General features: G+C 52.3%; 7 protein-coding genes across 7 annotated transcripts; 3 read left to right on the forward strand and 4 right to left on the reverse strand.

Annotated features, from left to right (window-relative positions):
* Positions 1-773: 773 nt before the first annotated feature.
* J4E87_005966 (uncharacterized protein) lies at positions 774-2,776 on the forward strand (the record flags this gene model as incomplete). Its single annotated transcript, XM_049377571.1, has 3 exons — positions 774-1,077; positions 1,130-1,606; positions 1,659-2,776. The coding sequence occupies 3 exons, from the start codon at positions 774-776 to the stop codon at positions 2,774-2,776; spliced, it is 1,899 nt and encodes a 632-aa protein (XP_049232612.1).
* A 2,443-nt stretch (positions 2,777-5,219) lies between these two features.
* J4E87_005967 (uncharacterized protein) lies at positions 5,220-6,436 on the forward strand (the record flags this gene model as incomplete). Its single annotated transcript, XM_049377572.1, has 3 exons — positions 5,220-5,490; positions 5,599-5,805; positions 6,021-6,436. 3 exons carry the CDS (start codon positions 5,220-5,222, stop codon positions 6,434-6,436), a joined length of 894 nt encoding a protein of 297 aa, XP_049232613.1.
* Positions 6,437-8,967: 2,531 nt separating this feature from the next.
* J4E87_005968 (uncharacterized protein) lies at positions 8,968-9,251 on the reverse strand (the record flags this gene model as incomplete). The annotated part of the gene is made up of 2 exons (XM_049377573.1): positions 8,968-9,117; positions 9,183-9,251. 2 exons carry the CDS (start codon positions 9,249-9,251, stop codon positions 8,968-8,970), a joined length of 219 nt encoding a protein of 72 aa, XP_049232614.1.
* A 2,672-nt stretch (positions 9,252-11,923) lies between these two features.
* On the forward strand, positions 11,924-13,343 carry J4E87_005969 (uncharacterized protein; the record flags this gene model as incomplete). The annotated part of the gene is made up of 2 exons (XM_049377574.1): positions 11,924-12,931; positions 12,981-13,343. 2 exons carry the CDS (start codon positions 11,924-11,926, stop codon positions 13,341-13,343), a joined length of 1,371 nt encoding a protein of 456 aa, XP_049232615.1.
* Positions 13,344-14,193: 850 nt separating this feature from the next.
* J4E87_005970 (uncharacterized protein) lies at positions 14,194-15,432 on the reverse strand (the record flags this gene model as incomplete). Its single annotated transcript, XM_049377575.1, has 1 exon — positions 14,194-15,432. One exon carries the CDS (start codon positions 15,430-15,432, stop codon positions 14,194-14,196), a length of 1,239 nt encoding a protein of 412 aa, XP_049232616.1.
* An 854-nt stretch (positions 15,433-16,286) lies between these two features.
* On the reverse strand, positions 16,287-17,094 carry J4E87_005971 (uncharacterized protein; the record flags this gene model as incomplete). The annotated part of the gene is made up of 2 exons (XM_049377576.1): positions 16,287-16,589; positions 16,639-17,094. 2 exons carry the CDS (start codon positions 17,092-17,094, stop codon positions 16,287-16,289), a joined length of 759 nt encoding a protein of 252 aa, XP_049232617.1.
* Positions 17,095-18,010: 916 nt separating this feature from the next.
* Positions 18,011-19,080, reverse strand: J4E87_005972 (uncharacterized protein; the record flags this gene model as incomplete). Its single annotated transcript, XM_049377577.1, has 2 exons — positions 18,011-18,558; positions 18,612-19,080. The coding sequence occupies 2 exons, from the start codon at positions 19,078-19,080 to the stop codon at positions 18,011-18,013; spliced, it is 1,017 nt and encodes a 338-aa protein (XP_049232618.1).
* Positions 19,081-19,158: the final 78 nt, after the last annotated feature.

Here is a 19,158-nt window from a genome sequence, read left to right on the forward strand (position 1 = left end):
TCGGCGCCAGCTGGGCAGCGGAGTCGCAGCAGAGTTCGGCGGTCATGAGCGACGACACACGCGATCGTCGACGAATGTCACTCCTCGGACCGTCGTCCTGGCTCTCAATTTCAGTGCCCTCCTCACTGCAGCGATGAATGACTTTCCTACGAGCTGTCAGCGCGCATGTGCACGCCGTGTCTGTGCGCAAGCTCTTCGGTATTGCACTGCGGCGTGGTGTCATCATGGCACAGCTCGTCGTCCAGATAAGAAAGAGCTAGGGTTACCCACCGCGTGAATGGCTGGAAGAACATAGTGTGATCAGCGACGCTGCCAAGTGCCGAAGCACTCAATCGACGTCGTCGCATGCGCCGAGATACCCATTTCCCTGGAGCTTGGCTTGCCGAAGCCCTGCAAAGACGGGTGCGAAGCTCTAAATCGTAGTCTTACTTTCGGCATCGCCTTTCCGCCCAGCCTTTGCCCAGTCACCGGCTGGTGATAAGACGGGCATTGCGAAATAGTCCCTTGATGCTGTATGGGTCAACCGCCGGCTTGGGCTACTAGCTAGATTCCACCAATTCCTGGAAACGAGGGTGGAGTGTATCCACACAGGACACCTGCTCGAAAGAGAGACAGTCAAGGAATACCAAGACGGCGCTTGGGATGAGCAGATTTGCCGCTTCTGTGTCACTGTAAGGATGCTATGAGTATAACTGCGCTCGTTTGCCCAACCCTTGCGGTTCAGCAGCAGCTCATTCTTTTGCACCGCCCATACTCTTCCGTGCCTGCTAATCATGTCGGCTAACGCTGGCTCCAACGCCGTGGACATGGCCATGTCCAACGAGCCCAACAAGGCTGCTATGCCTTTGTACGAGATCGACGAGAAGCGTGCTCTTTCTGACGATCACACACCGTCGACTCTCAGCCACCAGCCTCATGGCGCTGATGTCTTCGAGGCCGACTTGGAAGGCGAAGAGCCTACGGAAGATGAGTTGAAGACACTCCGCCGTGTATCTGGAAAGATTCCGTGGACTGCCTTCACCATCGCTTTCGTCGAGCTCTGCGAGCGGTTTGGTTACTACGGGTGCCAGGTTTTATGTATGTTGTCGCTCATCCCTACACAAGAACCAGCCCACTGACCATTTCAAAGACACCAACTTCATTCAACAGGATCTGCCCGTGATTGATGGTGTTCCACAAACCACTGGCAAGGACCCTCGCTCAGAGGGTCAACCCGGCGCGTTGGGCATGGGACAGCGTGCATCCTTCGGTATCGGTCAATTCAACTCTTTCTGGGCATACAGCACACCCATCATCGGTGCCATTATCGCCGACGAGTACCTTGGTCGCTTCAACACCATCTTCATCGCCATCGCCTTCTCTATCTTGGGTCACATTCTGCTCATTATCTCCGCTATTCCCGCTGTTCTCACCAGCGGCAATGCCATCGGTCCTTTCATCCTTGGTGTCATCACCCTCGGTTTCGGTACCGGAGCTTTCAAGGCCAACATTTCGCCCTTGATCGCTGAACAATACCGCCAAACCAAGCCCCGTGTCATCAAGGACCCCAAGACTGGCGAGCGCGTCATCTCTGACCCCAACATCACGCTCTCTCGTATCTTCTTGTGTATGTTGTCCCCCAATGCGATATTTTAAGCAAGCCACTAACATATTCCAAGACTTCTACATGTTCATCAACATTGGCTCTCTCACTGGACAAATCTCCATGGTCTACGTTGAGAAATACGTCGGCTTCTGGTGTGCGTGGCTGCTACCCACCATCATGTTCTGTTTCTGCCCCGTCGTCCTTTGGGTCTGCAGGAACAAGTACATCCGCACTCCCCCCACTGGTTCCGTTCTCATCCGCGCCTTCAAGGTCTTGAAGCTCGCCACCAAGGGCAAGTGGTCTCTCAACCCTGCGACCACGCGCAAGAACTTCAAGAGCGAGCGTTTCTGGGAGGACGTCAAGCCCAGCCACCTCGGTGCCAACAAGCCATCCTGGATGCAGTTTGACGACGCTTGGGTCGACCAGGTTGCTCGTGGCCTGCGCGCATGCTCTTGCTTCACCTGGATTCCTCTTTACTGGTTGAGTTACAACCAGATGAACAACAACCTCACGTCTCAGGCTGCCACCATGACCCGTAACGGTGTTCCCAACGATGTCATCACCAACCTCAACCCCATCTCCCTGGTCATCTTCATTCCCATCGTTGACAACTTCCTCTACCCCGCTCTCCGCAAGGCAAACATCCGCTTCACACCCATCAAGCGCATCGCTTTCGGTTTCATCCTCGCGTCTTTCGCCATGGTTTCCGCCGCCGTCATCCAGCACTACATCTACGCCGAGGGCCCATGCGGCGAATACATGAACAGCTGCGACGACCCAGCCCCGATCAACGTTTGGACCCAAGCCGTGCCCTATATGCTTGTCGGTTTCTCCGAGATCTTCACGTCGATTACTGGACTCGAGTTTGCGTTCACAAAGGCACCCAAGAACATGCGTTCGCTCGTGACATCGTACTGGCATTTCATGTCCGCCTTCTCCAACGCGCTTGGTCAGGCGTTTGTGTCGCTGTCTGAAGATCCATTGTTGGTTTGGAACTACACGACTGTTGCGATCTTGGCGTTCATCGGTGGCATCCTCTTCTGGTTCCATCAGCGCAAAACGGACAAGCAGGAGGATATTCTTAACATGCTTCCCGACTCCAACTACATGGGCAAGGACCGAAGGCATAGTGTTGCTGGTGCTGAAGAGGCTATCGCTGGCCACAATGTCGAGGCGCATGTTCGCACCTAGTTTCAGTCGTGGGCGGTTTTATGCCATACGTCGACGTGTATGGGTGCGGCTGCCAAGAGTGGCTGTGTGTATGGAGCTATTATATGATTGAAGATACCTATCTGGCTTGAAAGCTAGTTGATCCATGAGACTTTTACCTAGCTCAAACACTTCTATATTTTTCCGCTTTTGTATTGTGACGTGAAGCACAGCCAACCACGAACTAGCTACTGCATGTGCTACATACATGGACGCGTTACCCTGTATTGCCAATACTGTGTCGAAGTTATGATATCTTCTTCGTAAGTCGTCTCCGTGGTCACGCCCTTGCTGATCCAAGACCAGTGTCTTCAGAAGCGAGGCATTAGTGAGCATGAACGGCAACCTTCAGAAATGGACAGCGCATGATAAAGACACAACATCATAAGACCAAGAATAACAAACTTCAGAGATTGAATAGCCGTCGAAGCCTGCATGTATATACGTTGAGTTACGGAGCGAACTGGTATTTGCAGTAGGATATACGACCTGATGTGCTCACCAACACGCAAGCAAATGCATGTGCCTTCTACCACTATTGATGAAATTGTGCTCACGCACCATGATTACCAGGTAGTGTTGGCTATCCATTGCTCTGTCTTGCCGTTACAACTTCGTCGTAGCCCAAGTCGTACTCGCCGGCTTGGCAGGTCAGGCTCGTGTAAAGTTTTCAACTTGGTCGATATGACGGGAGAGAAACCCTAGTATCCACACAGTGTACGTCTCTAGTCCTCCCACCAATCTTATATGCGTACATTCACCACCACAGAGCAAAGATAAGAACAACGCTGTACTCACATTCCGTCGTTATCTCTGTCTTGATTGGGCCCCACGTAGCCATGCTCACATCTTTCCGGATGGTAATCGATGTACTTAAGCACGGCAACGATACTGGTGGGTAACTTCTCATAGTCGGCTAACGGTCCGCCCCCTTGGTCAGGCGGAAGAGGGCAACCCGCGGTCATGCAATCATCTAGATCGGCATGAAGATGAGATCCGATTGGGCATTTATAATCGCCTTGGCTAGTAATGTTTGCTTCAAAGCAAGAAACAAGCTCAACGTCTTCTGGCGCCACTGGACCTTGTCCGTCCCCCCGTAGTTGTCCCCTTGGACCTCTGGTGGAATCGAGCCATGTACTATGGACAATATGCTCATCTGAATAATTATGTCCAGGGAACATATGCGTCTTGAATCTCGTAGTGATGACTTCTTTGTACCTCTTAGATAAGATCCACTGCTCCAAGTCTTCGAGACCAAGGAACTTGGCCTCAGACAGAAGTTTGTTATATCCCACGTAGTCGAATCCCTTCTCCCTCGTCCAGAGCAACGGATATGTGCTAGGTCTTTTGATATAGGTGAACAGTATTGGCCAGATCTCAGGGTCCGTATCGATGGGGAGCGAGCCGTCGGGCAACAGATCGATTCCAGCCCAATTACCGCCAAGCAGAGCGTCGAAGTAAGGAACGCTCATAAGGTCGGATTTTCGGATGCGATATTTGCGGCCGTCTACGTCGAGGGCTACGAAATTGCCGTCAGGGATCGGGGCGTCGCGAGGGAGGGCGAGTTGTTGAGGGGCGCGCGCGGCGTGCGAGCTGTGCGAGGCATTCGATGCGTCGATTTCCATGGCGCTGACATTCGATGTCATGGTCGAGGACTGGCTGAGCGGTCGGTGTGACGGGGGCCGATTGATGTGTGAAGTGATGAGAGATGGCAGACCGAGGAAGACGCGTCTCCAAACGCGCCAAGCCTTGCCCCGCTCGTGCTGTCCGCTGTTCCCCCAAGAGGAAATCCCTCCTACCAAATCTAACTCTAGAGGAACTCAACAATCTTTGGGAAACATCACAATGTCCTGCCAGCCTTTCGCTAATGACGCGCTGCAATGCGTGCGGTTGGGCTCTCGATTACTTCAATACCGGCACCGATTACGCCGAACACAAACCAGTCCACTTCTGCGACGCCTTCTCTAAAATCCAGATGTCGCTGGCACTCCGTGGCTATCACAAGGTGTTCATCTTTGCGGAAATGAGAATATGTTAACACTGTAGTGTCTTGTTCTGGGTCGAGGCGGAGTGGATTGCCCATATGCATGACCACGAGCGTGCATAGCATAGGAGGACAGAGGATCCAGGTGTTGTTCAACAGTCATGTGGGTAGATGTTATGAAAGCGGAATATCAGACATTGTAACTGTGCCTAATCTCTTGAGCATGAATCGTGCCACCTCTTATCTGGGTACGGCCCTGACCGTTGTCGCCTCCGCCCGCACATCTCTCTCCCCTCACCTCCCACGGCGATATCTCCAAGCCTCTATTTAGCGCTGCCCTCCGGCGCAACAACACTTGGGGCTACTTACCCGCGCTGCTCTCTATAAAACTGCGCATTGTGACCTCCTCACCGCTGCGCGTCTATATCACGACTCCAGGCAATGCCGCCAAAGACCATTACGGAGGAGATCGACGACGACACCGACGATGAGATCAACAGTGAGACCGACGACGACACCAACGGCGAGATTGAAGACGAAGACGAATCTGGCACCTTCGCTACAAACGACGAGCTTACAGCAATCGCAGAAGAGGATCCCACGTCCGCCGCAGGGCTCGCATACCAGACTTCCTTTGGCACTTTGCTCTGGCAATTGACCCATCGTCACAACATCTGCGATCGTGTTACACGAGAACTTATTAGCAGTGTTGGTACCTAGGCAGTAGAATCAATCTCAGACTCTTACCCTGCACCATTATCAACTTCCCTGTAAGGTTGACTTGGCCATGGGTCCAGATCGGCAGGCCCAGAATTCATAGGCCTGTACCAAATTCAACACTGCATCCTCGTCGTGTTGGGCCCTAGTAATGAGGCGACAACTCCAGTCATTAGAATAGAGAAGGGCAACTACAAGCGTGGCCCCCAAGACGTAGCAAGGAAGCACATAGTCTTCAATCAACACCAGACCGCTCTCTTGTCGCATCTCAAGTTGCCTTATACACCGTCTGCACACTCTCTCCTCTATGGTCACCCTTTATGTTTCTTGTCGTGGTCACTTCAATGTCTCGGTGGTGCGAATCCTGATTCACCGCGGAATCCAGACCATTCACTCACCACACTAAGCTAAGACAAACGCACCACACGTTGAGATATATATCCGACCAACGTCAAAATTGCGGCTTCAACCGTCACATAAAACTTATCCTACCTTGATAATATCAATTCAACGCGCACACCCCAGCAACAATGGACGATATCTGGAGCGACACGGAGATGAGCGAGACATCGTTTACCACTACCGAGTCATCACCGCCGCCATCTCCCATCCTGACAGACTACCAAAACAATCTCATCGCCACCTATGCGTTCCACAGCGATAGCATCAGCGACCTCATGAACATCGCCGTCGATCTTGAAATCAGCGTTCGACGCGAGCGCGACGAACCGAGCCTCCCATATCTTACCGAGGATTTGGAAAAGACGCGGGAGGAGCTGGTGTTGCACAGGGACGCGAAGCGCAGGATTGAGAGGAACCTGAAGAAGGAGAAGGAGAAGTTGAAGATGGTGGTTGGAAATGGGTCAATCGTGGCGAAGCAGCAGTTGAATGAGATGGCTCGTTATATGGAGGTGGACAAGACGATAGAGTGTCTACGCTGAGAGATCGTGAGCTATGGCGCGCAAACATGCATATCTTGCGGGGGTCCACCGCGTCTGGTGCAGGGGCGCTTTGACAAACACGACGTGCATCAAGTTGGGTCTGGGACTGAGAGGACGCAGTAAACAAAACGGTTTCATGCCTTTCCTTGGATGCTATGCATACTCTTTCTCATACGAGGAATAATGTGTGCTCATGTAAATGGGGTATACTCTTAATCGCAACCATCGAAACCGGACTAGATGAGCAAATGACAACAAGAAGTTGGAGATTACAGAAGTATACAGGGTATTGTTACACGCAGTACAAATACAGAGATTAACAGCAAATGACGCGTGATTATGCGACATGAAGAGTGTTTGCGCCCGGGGCGGTGCGCTTTTGCTAAACGGTCTCCTCCGCGTCTCCATTCGATACTACGTCAAACCCGAGCATCGGATGCGTCACCTCTCCCCAGCACCACAAGCAGGTCTTGTTCCCAACCTGTCGCCCACAGGCGCAATGTTCCTTGTGTTCGGCGAATATTGTATCAAGGTTAGACTCTTCCGCTTCGTAACAGCGCAGGCATAGCCAGCGGTCAAGGAAGTGATTACGCAAAGTGCACTGACACTGGGAGTCTTGAAGACTACTTCGGCTATCCGAACCGTCTTTTGGGAGGCAGTCGTTGCAGAACCATCGTTTCCTTTGCTCTGTTGCTTGGTATAAGGCTCGAAGAACGGGCGAGGGGTGCACGACGTTTGAAGACGCCGATGCGGCCAAGGTGTGACTGCCGAGATCCAAGTCCAGGAGCTCTTCGACACACTCGGGTAGACCGAAACTATCTTCTTCAAAAGGAACGTCGATGAAGCCCTGGTCGTGATGTGGTGCACTGGAACCATGCGCAGGGCTTTCCCACTCTGGCGCGGAGTGATCACTAGACATGTGGTTTGGGCTGAGAATAGGTATCTCAGAGGGTGACAACAGGATGAAGCCGCTAAAGTTGGGCAACTCATCCTCATCACATGGCGTTTCGTAGATGCTCTGGTATACGCAGTGGATGCGGCACTCGTCGCAGGTGCTAACTTTACATCTTGAGCAAGGTCGACACTCCGTATCTGACTCTTTTGCGCCGCACTTGATGTACTCAGTACAGTCATAAGCATCGAAGAAGGTCGACTTCTTGTGACGCTTGTTACGGATCCGTACACCCCTACCAGAACACTTGAGTTTGCCCAGCAAGTTTTCCAAGCTACTGGAATGCGGCAGTATCGTCTTGTACATGGTCTTTGAGCATAGAAGTAGCGCCATGAGGTCGTCTGGGTATAGGCTTGATATGATCATCTCCAGCAAGCCATATTCGTGGAACACTTCCATGAGAGGACACCGTTGCCTTGGCACAGCCAGACTATCCACTCTTGTCTTTTTGCGCGTCTTCAATCGCTCGCCGGTCGACCTCTTGCGCTTTGTACTCTCCATTGTCTCCCGATCGCGATAGTCTTGATCCCAAGTACCTCGTGGTTCCGTTGTCCTATTGGTAGACACGCGGTGGTGTAGTGATTGAGTAGCCATATTAGCCTCGAGACTCCTAAGAAAGATGAGCAAGGAAGACCAAGGACGTCGGTGCGTCAGTCGAAGTCATCATGGGCCAGCAGATGCACCATGAGAGTACCGGCTCATGAGCACCACCGAGTCCGCGCAATGACGAGAAGCGCATCTCAAGGCGACGTACTTGTCTCTCACGTCGCAACGTGGTTCTAGCCTTCCGCGCCTCTGATAGCGCTTAACAGCTTTCAGTACCTGGATCTGGGTCCATCTTGGCGTTGTGTTGACAATAGTGTGGGGGACGCTCAACAGGCGGGACGAGATGAACAATGGCGTTGTATTACCAACACCTCGCAGCAAAGTGGGGCGTCTATTTCAGAACCAGGGCGATTCAGAAAGAGCATGAGAAACGATGAGGAATTTTTAGTCTCGTCTATTTTGACCATCGTGGACAAACGGGGAGATGCGGAATTGCGTTCCGGTAGCGGCCGACCGACGAATGAGCATCCATGACCTAGTGATGCCTCGGTCATTGCTTCTTTCCGTCTCCCTTGATCCTTCACTCGACTTCGCGCTGTTCGGATGCACGCAACATATGCGCAACGCACGCGCAACTCTACTTCACCATCGACCGTCACATTGAACCACGCCTCCGTTGATTCCGATCATGCCATCTTACTGGCCCTTTCATAACGTTGGTGGTATGCGCGACGCACCGCTACTAAGCCATCGTCCAGGCATTTGAACCACAGTCACGCGTGCCCAAAGCATCGAGAGGCCGCGACAGTTACCGTTAGCTGTTCAAGGCTTTTCATCCATAGGATTGTTACATCATGGGTGCTTCGATGGGACGATGATTGTGCACACAGCTCAATCGCATTCTCGAACGTACATACTCGCACCTCTCGAGCTTTCCCATGGGCGATATTTCGAGCTTCCTCCCAGTTCCCTCATTCCGATGCGTAGTCACCACCTCCTTTGGTCCCATCTCATCGCCGCATTGGCATGACCCTTACTTCTTCTCATCCGGAATTGAGTAGCAGCAGCCGATATCGAGCACATTATAGAAGTCGCAGTCGCGCTGGACGTAGAAGCCACCCTTCTTGTAACAAGTCGTTTTGGTAGTGCAAATTCCCGACGGGTCCGACCTTCCGCATGGTGCCTGAAGATGGGTGTACGAAGTCAGTGTTTGTCTCACATGCAGTTCGTACATAGGCAGTTACTTGCTGGGTAGGGGTCTTTCGGCGCAGCGAGAGCGATGGAAGCGATCGCGGCGAAGAGAACGAGAACCTTCATCTTAATGTTTGATGACAGATGATGCGATTTCGATCAATGGAGGTGTTGGTTTGGAATCTCGGAGATTTATGGAGGTGAGCGAGTAAGTTGACGGCTTGTGTAGTGATGTCGCTTTGGTTATCACAAATCAATGTTTATATAGACAGCAGCCTCGTATCTACGGCGCCACTGACATCGCTACAGAGGAGGAGCTCATCCAAATGTCCTGCGTCGAAATCCAAATTTAGCTGGGACTATCTAAGCGACTCCGAACCGCCCAAGGTCCGTCCAATCCACGCATCTCTGCGCCCACCAGCCATCATTCTAAGCTTTGCGTATTCGCAGCAGCGATATCGTCATGTTACCATCTAGGCCAATGTAAACCTTCAACCGTAGACGTTGCGATAGCGCTCATATGCCTAAATTGCGTCGCAGAATTTAGCGAGAAATGCAATCTATCTTCCCCGGATTTTCGTATTGCCAGCACTTCTGATAAGTCCCCCACATGCGAGCTAGACATTTTACCATATGAAACGGACGTACTGTCCTTCGCGGCTCGGATACCAGGCAGATATGACGTCGCTGTCGCATCCAGTGCTGAATTCTGTCGCGTCGCGGTATCATCGAGGCGGAAGGTCGTATGAACTCATAGGGTACCAAGGCAGTTAAGACGGCACTACTTCTGCCTTGGAAATCTACACCGGTTGCAAGTCCGCAGAATTCAGTCGCTCCAGCAAACCACCTCACTAAGCACGCTCCAGATCTCTCTGGCACAGCACTCGTGACCCACTGTGGCTAGGATTGCAGCCATGTTAGACAATCAGCGCTGCGTCGTTCTTGCGGAACTTCTGCACGCTGCTGCGCATCACTGCAACTTTGCCACGTGAGTATGGAAAGTAATCGTGGTAGGTGCTTCACGCGCACGTGATGCAACGTCTTGTCTGAACGAAAGAGCAAGTCTCCCCAGGGCCATGTTGCTAGCAATTTCATCCAGAAGAGGACTCTGGACGAGTCACGTCTTGAACCACTACTCCCTGTTGTCTAATCTGCTGTGTCCAGTTGGCCGACAGTAATGCGATGGCCTCCAACGCCGGTTCCAATGAGATTTGGCATGATCCCAGCCTTCATGGTGTAGTGTGGCGTATTTGACGTCGCAGCGCGTGAGCAGGAAGCGCCACCAGTGGTCTAGGCTCTCTGTATAACCGTTTGAGGTGGCTCGAGGTGACGAGATGCATGTCTCCAGTCGTCCCTAATCCTCCTGACTTCACTGCTAACAGTTAACATATGTCTTTTGCGGGCCTAGAGCCTCCATCATCAGCGGGGTAGCCCAATGCTGCTACATCTATATCCACGTGTTTCTTCCAGAGCCTGGAGCCTCGATACACCAACGATTCCATGGAACAGAGCACGGTCTCAATAACCAGCGTTAGAAGACTTCCAAGATGGCTATGGGATGTGCCGCTGTCTGGTACAATAGTCGGCCGCAGTCGCACGAGGATAGTTCGCGTCTTCGACCTCGGCGCGCGATCCCAAGGGCTGATGCGCCCGCTGTCGGGCGCGCTAAGAAATGGCGCATTGCAAGGTTACGTCACGTACGCGCATTCCATCACCAAGTCAGCCTCACACACAGCCTCTACTTACAACACCGGGCGTAGCCGCATCATGGACGCGATGCTGCGGCTTATAGCAGGGGAACAATCACCACCTTTGCCGGATGCGGACGCGCGATTTAGAATATTCCTGGTCGATCTGCTGGGACAGCGCATTGCATTGCACCCTCAACACCAAAATTTTCATCATCGCAGGCCCGTGTCCAGCGCCATGCTCAAAAGGAACTACACTACGACGCGCTCGGTAAGCTTCTAGAAGGCCAGTAATCGAATCATATAACAGTTCGCTTATCTTTTCCATGCACGGTCGGCGAGTGTTTCCTTCCATGGGGCTTCTAGAAGATAGTTTCTCGGCCTGTTTGTCGGAACGATTAGCTGGCCCAGGGCACCACAGCGGTCAACGGCGGCACTTAGACCTGATTGGTTCATGTCGCCCCCTCAAGTGGGCAGGATCAACCGACCTGCAGCCGCATCTCCACCTTTTGTTTCCAGCATCAGCCGCATCCATTCCCCTACGACATCGTTCTGTATGGACTCTATATCTCTGTGTTTCGTTCAGTCATCGTTTTCTCCCGAAATACATTCCAGTCCACCTTCACACAAAGACGCCACCAGTCTGGTGCATGATCCCGATCCATCCGTGTCATGTTGAGATGACGATTTCCCGTGTCTCGCAAAGGCTGTCTATCTAAACGGGCTAGTACCTTGGCCCCAGAATGGCCATGGCCCCACGGAAAGGAACGCGACGAGCGTGTGACCCTTGTTCTGTCAGTGAGTGTTAGGTGCATGTCAACGCTCGTGACACGACTGACATTACGTTTCCTTCGTCTAGGGAAAGTGCGATGTGATGGCAACCAGCCATGTTCAAGATGCGAAGCCGCTAGCTGGGACTGCACCTACTTGAAAACGCATGGGAAAAGCGGACCAAAAGGACCACGACGGACCACGGAAGCCGCAATCAGGAGACTGCAGGAACGCAGCAAGGGCACCCATGATGAGGGGTCAAGAAGCAACAGCGAGACGAGCTTTGACGCTGGAAGCCCAGTATCTACCGAGCTAACCTACCTTGACCCCATCTCTTTGATGAGCGATGCCGATGGTGAACCCAAAGCCTGGCCGGATATCTTGAGTCCAACCCTCTCCGCCACCCCTCACGAGCCTCAGAGGATATCGATTGCTTGCCTATCGCAATATTTAGATATCTATTCGGCACGCGGATACGGTATATGGCCGGTGGTCGATGCAGAGGCTCTGACGGCACGTCTTTTGACTCATCCCGATGATTTGGAAGCTTATGCATTAGCCACTGCCATATCTGCTGCTATAGTGAGCCAGTTCTCTATGGACGAATCGGGGAGTCCACTGGAGGGCCACTACAGCGTCCCGAGTGGCACATTTGAGATGGAAGCAAAAAAGGCAAGAAACGAATGCGATCATCTGGAGAACGTCACTGTGTTCTCTTTGCTGAGCAGCTTCTTCCTACATGTCTACTCAGCAAACGTTGGGAGGATGAATGCTTCCACAGTGTTGCTTGGAGAGGCCATCTTCAAAGCACACATCATAGGATTGCACAAGGCGAACCACTACGAACACATGACCGCGGAGCAAACGCAATATGCGTTGAGAGTATACTGGCTCCTCTTCATCACGGAGCGAGCACATTCTCTGCAACACGACGTGCCAACAACACTCAAGCGCGCCCCTAATCTCCCTCGACTGGAAGACCTGCACGATGGATCAGTCACACCTGCCTTTGTTCAACTTTGCCGGCTGTTCAACATTTTGGATGTCACCATAACCGCCGAACCAGCAGCTGCGCGCCATGCCCTTGCATTAGCTCAGCAACAGCTTAGCAGTGATGAGGACCCTCGCAGCCTCGAAAACGAGCTCCAGCGCGCAGACATCACAATGACGCAGCAATGGATGCGCATCTTCTTGTGGCAGCATGCACTCAATGTAACGAATCTGAGCAGTCGCGCCAGCCAGGATGAGGAGTTCTCATTTCGCTTTCCCGCCAAAGTCGCTCAAAACGTCCTCAGTAATCTGAGTAGCCTCTCCCGCCAGAGCATCGAGGCGCATGGACCCGGCATGGTATGGAGTATCTCGCTAGAAAAGTAGAGTCTCACTAACATGTACACAGGAGTCGAAGCTTTTCGATGTCGCCAACTCGCTTGCAGACGTCATGATGATTATGCCTTCTCTCAACCACGAATCGCACTTCGACGTTGGACCTAGAGATCTGATCCATTCGCTAGCGCAAGTCCTAGCCTCCTTTCGTGGTGGCAACCCTGCTGTCATCAGCATACTGCAAGAGAAGCTCACTATGCTTGGACTCTCCGCTGGGTCGCCGCAGAAGTTGCTTGAGCTTTCCTCGCCAGAAGAGGAGCACGAGGAGTGGCACGACCGCTCCATGTCTGCCCCCTCTACCTACCCGTCCTTGAGTCCGGACGTTTCAATGTCACCCTCACTACAGTCGAGCATGAGTATGGACGGGACGTATTGATCTTCCCAGATTACCGCAGAAGACCTTTTGCAGTATTATGCACATACGGACAAATATCCGATTGCACAACTCGTCCAATCATGGCCATGCAGGCAGTCGTGCCTTATCGATTCGGTTGCCTACCGTGCGCAAGACAGGCGCTTGTCAGCAAGCGCCCAAAACTTTCAACAAGACGTGAGCTAGCCATGGAATACCGCGCATTATCGAAGAGACCAACATGATTGATGCGCCAGGCTTTGGCCAACGCCCGACAAAACGCCCCCTCTGTTGCTGCAGGAACTCCGTAAAGGTCCAGCAAGATTACTCATTGGTCTCTGCTAAATGAGTGCCTACGAGCCCTGGACAGGGTCACGCACCATGGTGACAAGGACAACGTCCTGTTAAGACATCATAGGGATTGCAGTAATGCCACCCCCGAAGGCCGAGTCGCGCGGATATATGGAAGGAAATCACGGCAGATGATGAGCTTGAACACTCGCCAAAGCAGAAAGTCAACGCTGAAGTGACGCAAACACACGCTCGGATCAGAGTTAAGAGGGGACTAGCGACAGCGCATGTAAATACGATGAACGTTATCAAGGCCCGTGGGTCCTTGATAGGGTGTTGCTTGGGTCGTTCCCGCTCTCCATCTAAATAAAAGGACAGCAAGCGTTAGCGTTAGCAACACGCCGTAAGCATGTCTTTAACCAGTCCAGGACGCAAGCATTGGCCTGGAGCGAATGAAGTGTCTCGACACTCGATTCGGAAGTGACACGAAGCCAAAACCGCAGCATGCTAGTTCTATTTTGCAGCCGACCTTCAAATTATATACATCAGATTCGCCATTAGCAGTCATCGCCAGCTCCCTCCCTCATCTCATAGATATAGGAAGGCCGGGATGACCTGGAGCAACTGGGCTTTCATTCATTTGCCCGAGACCATAGTTGATCGCCGCAGCGATATCCTGGTTGTTCTTCTCCAGGAACATGAAGTGCCCATTGCCCTTGATACCAATGTCGGCAAGTTTGATCCACTGGTAGTTGGCAAGGCCCATCTGCTTGAAGTACTCGATGAAACAGTGGTCGTACGTGATGTGCGGACTGGCCTCGCCTGTGATCATGATGTAGGGAACTTTGCCAAGTTGGGTGAGCTTGTGGACGGTGCTAGTCTGCAGAATGCAGGAGCGCTTGGCAGGGTCGTCTGGACCGACCTCAGTGGTGGTAATGGTCGAGCAGTTAGTTATCGGTGGATCGAATTGCAGCGGTGTGTATGTGAGGCCACAAGGCCGCGCCGCAGTACGACCGACGCCAGCAACAGTCGCGTTTCCGATCAGAGAAGTATGTGGGATGTTGCCGGGCTCGACGTTGATGTTGGCGCGCAGCAAATCAGGGCATGCGTCCGACCAGATAGCCGTGTACGTACAGCCAGCTGAGTGGCAGATTGTGTATGACTGGCCGATCATACTGAGAAGCTGACATCCAGATGTGCGCATAGTGTTTTCCACGTTCACGTTCGATGAAGAGATGGGAACGTTGGCGGCAGTGAAGGCATCAAAAGCTGGATCTCCACGAGATCCGTTTCCGGGCCATTGTGTATGTAGGTTTGCTTGTGGGTACTGGTCGAAGTTTTCTGGAGCTGTAAAGCCCTGCTCATTGATTGTGTCTGTAGATCCAAGGCGTAGAGGGTACTTGAAGAGGAGCTGCTGACCACTTCGGCCGTTGGCAGCGATGTCAACAATGTAGACCTGGTAGCCTTGATCAAGGTAGTAGGAAGCCCATCCCTTGCGATTATCTGGCGTATTCAGCCATTCTGCGCCTGAGTTAACACCTGCGGAGACAAAGACCATCGGGTAAGGCTTGTTGACTTTGCTGGCGGGAGTCAGCTTTTCGACATAAAGCTGGTCGCTCCACATCTGCTGGCCCGGAATGCCGGAGTCGACGTAGCCGCCACCGATGTAGAAGAAGTCTCGCTGGTATGCGGATTCCTGGCTGCTACATTCTGGGCGTATGCCATTGACACCAGTGCAGTCTGTTGGTGGGTCATCTTGGGCCGAAGTCTGGAAGGGCAATGCGCCCAGCAGCAAGCCCGAGAGGATGGTACGTGAATGCATGGTTAGGTCAAAATTGTGATGAATGGAACGAATGGACCACGAGTAGTGATAAAGGAGTGAATACGAATGATTCTTGGAGGGGTTTGCGCAGTCAGGTCGGCAACATGCATCCGATTTCAATTTGAAGAATGCGCTTTCATGCCAACAGGTCACAGTATTGGCTCCAGTCGCGCAGACGAGATGTAGAGTTGGTCTCAATTTCGGTATGGGACTTCTTAGAGATGCCTTCCGTTCGCTTTTGCGCGCTCCGGGGAGAAGCGGACATTAGCTACTATAATTAGCTTAGTGGAGCGGATGCATGCTGCCTTTCTAATCATCCTGACCCTCACGGTGGCAGCGGGCAGATTACATGTTTGCGAAGAAGCTGGTTTTTACCTGTGATGGAGTAGCTTCAGCGCACAGCCAATCAAATTCGTTCCGTCGTTCGGGACGTCCCGTCTTTGAGAAATGGCGTCTTGGACATGCGGGCAAACAGGTACCTACTTGCCAGCACGACTGTAGGGCTCCGGTCCATCTACCTTCCGCGCGCCTCCGGCCCGACTTACTTATGCTTTAACCTATCTGCTCACCGCATCGACCGAGAAGTCTTCAGAATCTGTCCGCAGACCGTGGTATGATAACTCATCACGATGCGGAGGATACACCATCTCCGGATCTTAACATCACTAGATCAATTACCGCTATAGAGGCATTACTGAACAGAGAAAGGTTATTGCGCCCAAACCACCTGAGAATGTACCCCAGCTTTTGTAAGATACAATGTCCATGAAATCATGACGTCCTCGGTGTCTTTGTCCCTTCCTTTAGACTATGATACGTTCACTGCGCATACAGTCGCTAGGTCAGTTTTAGGTTCACCCCACCGTGCAGATTTTCGCGTCGAACACAGTCTCCTTCTGTACGCTTACCACCTCCAGATAAGACTCCTCCTCATACTCCAACGCGTGCTCCGCTTGCTTCTTGTGACATGCCATGCCACACAACTCCGGACGCCCTCTGTGAGCTGGGATGTGACGAGGACAAAGGTATATCTTCTGCTTCTTCTGAATGGTATACCAGTCCTCGGTCTTGTTCGCGGGAAAGCACTGTGGGCCAATCGCGCCGATACCTCGGATGTTCGCGTCGTAGGTTTGGACTCTGATAGCGTTGAGGTATTTCTACACATACGTTAGCGCGGAATACATCTGCGCAGTGAATGCGACATACCTTGTTCTTGATCCACTCATGCAACACGTTGATCTGGAAGTACTGCGACTCGGCCTCCAGACGATTGTACAGATCATAGTCAAATCCTTTAGCCGCATCATAGAACAGCGGTAGTACCTCGGGGCGGCGCATAAAGCGCAATAGGTGCTCGAAGAGATCGGGGTCGGCATCAAGAAAGTACGAGCCGTCCATCTCAGGCTCCCAAGGGAAGCGGCCGGAGAGTTGGTGTCGGAAAAGGCCTGACTCTGCCTGCAGGGTATCGCGCGAGACCTTGAACTTGCGGCCGCCAATGTCGAGAACGAGGGTCTTGGGATAATTGCCAGTGACATTGGGTACTTCCAAGGTAAGGTCGATCAAGTCGATAGCTGAAGTACCCTGTGCTCTACCATCTGGCTCACTGTTGCTGCCACTGGTGTCAACGGGCGCACCCTCGGTGGGGACGCTGACCGCTGTCATCGCGGCGGTGATGGCGTCGAGATCCATACTTGACGAAAGTTGCTTGTGTTGGTGTCGTGGTTGCCAGCAATATGGGAATGTTAACACGGAAAGGTTGCTCTCCGATCCACTAGTGCATTCACCGTTCATTCTTCACGAGGAACCAAGGAAAGGCCTTTTCTCCCATATTCACCGTGAATTTGGGGCACGTGCCTTTAGGCCTTGACAGCTGTTCAATTTCGCATCTGAGAGCCTTTGCCACGTCTGCTTGCTCGGCGATCATATGATTGAACTGTGTTGTAGATATCGCATCGCGCCTGAGCATCACAATCTCATCGTTCAGTCGAAGCAGCAGCTCTTCTTCTTGTTAATGATGGTCTCGTATCGCTGCTATAATTTCTTCGTCTTTGCTGAGTCTGCGCCTCTTCAGTGAGCCTGTGAATGCGTGAGTCGCCCTCATGAAGAAGGATTGGCTCATGCTCACCTTGTAGAGTTGTTTCGTTGCTCTCCATTGTAACAGACTGTAGAGAGGGTGATTTAGTCTGCAGTTCCGAGACGACGCTAGAGTCGCCCAACCCGCGCGAAAGAGAGGATAGAGATTGCTGGGATTCATTCATCTTATTATGACGGCACAATCAGGCGTTAAAGCTAAGACCCAAAGCAAGTAATGAGGAGGTCGTTTGAAGTTGTTTAAAAAGACTAGAAGCGAGGTGAAGGTAAGAGTGATTGGGACGACCAACGAGGCTCTTGCTCAACGCGCTTGGTAACAAGGTGAGGGATGTCAGTCGACTGCTGTGAGCTTTGAAACATCCACGAGTTACATATCCCTGAGCTTCTAGTACCTGGATATCGTCGCCGTAACCCGCCTGGTCTAGCGCTTGCATGTAGGAATAAAATTTGAGGAGAGTGTTATATGCAAGCACAGCTGAGATTTGCCCTACATCTGGCTCTGAACATATCGTTCTCGTCCCTCCTCAATCAGCTCCTTCAACCGAGCCTCACTAATCTCCCCGCCATCCTGCGCACCTCCTTCAGCACCACTGTACCTCCATCCATACTGCGTCTTGACCCACGCCACATCCCACGAACTCGGCCTAGACCACATAGGAATCATCTCATATCCGAGATCATGATTCGTACTGTCCCTGTAACGCGCTACTGGGCACTCCGCCTGGTTGCCATTTAGACAATTCTCATTACCCATGATGTAGCTGTGGTAGTGCATGATGCTATCCGCATCGTACGGTGAGTCAGGGTTCAGTGTCCAGCCATCCTCGGATTTCCCGTACATAACAGTATCGGTGTAGGAGCGGCCGCTGAAGTTGTATCTATCAGCAATTGTGACGTCGTTGCACAGCTCGTCGGTCGTCGTGCTTGGGTCGGATTCACGCGCGCGTGCGAGGGCGGTGCGGTAGTCGGTGAGCTTTGTGCAGTCGTAATGGATGTACCTATCACGGTCTGAGCGTTGCTGCTCGTGCATCATTCCTTTTGTTTGTCAATCTTGTAACATCCGAGATCGCGGGAAATGTCCAACGTACCCATGACATGTCCAAGTTCGTGTGCTACAGTTGTGACGCTGGCCTCTACGTCTATCCACATGTTCAGATCCCAAGGCTTTCCCGGCGTATCACCCATGCCCACAGTGGATGCGGCCGCGGCTTTGCCCACGCCATCGTCCTTCCAGATGGCGACTGTCTTGTATGGTACAGCCATATTCCATTTGCTCTCAGCTGGACTGTTGACATCTATGCAGTACCTTGGGTTCTGTGAGAAGTCAACATACTCCGAGAAGATGATCTTGTGGTTTGTACCCGGCGACGGTCCGCCGCCGAGAGCTGTCATCCACACTCTGATAGCTGCTTCTAGTTTCTCAACATTTGCTTTGCGATGTTCTTCTGTCGGAAAGCAGTACGGTATCAACGTAATGCCCTTGATGTAGAGCTCCGTCCACTTCTTGGGGCCTCCACTGCCTTCGTGACCCCAGAGAGATGTAGCGCCAGATTCCATACCATCATAGGTTGGAGTTTCGGTGTCGTTAGACGGAGGTAGGATAGCGCATGGACCTGAGAAGATAGGGGACATTGG

The sequence above is a fragment of the Alternaria ethzedia genome (assembly GCF_023757985.1).
Source record: "Alternaria ethzedia strain BMP 0044 chromosome Unknown scaffold_13, whole genome shotgun sequence".
Taxonomy (NCBI): Eukaryota; Fungi; Ascomycota; class Dothideomycetes; order Pleosporales; family Pleosporaceae; genus Alternaria; species Alternaria ethzedia.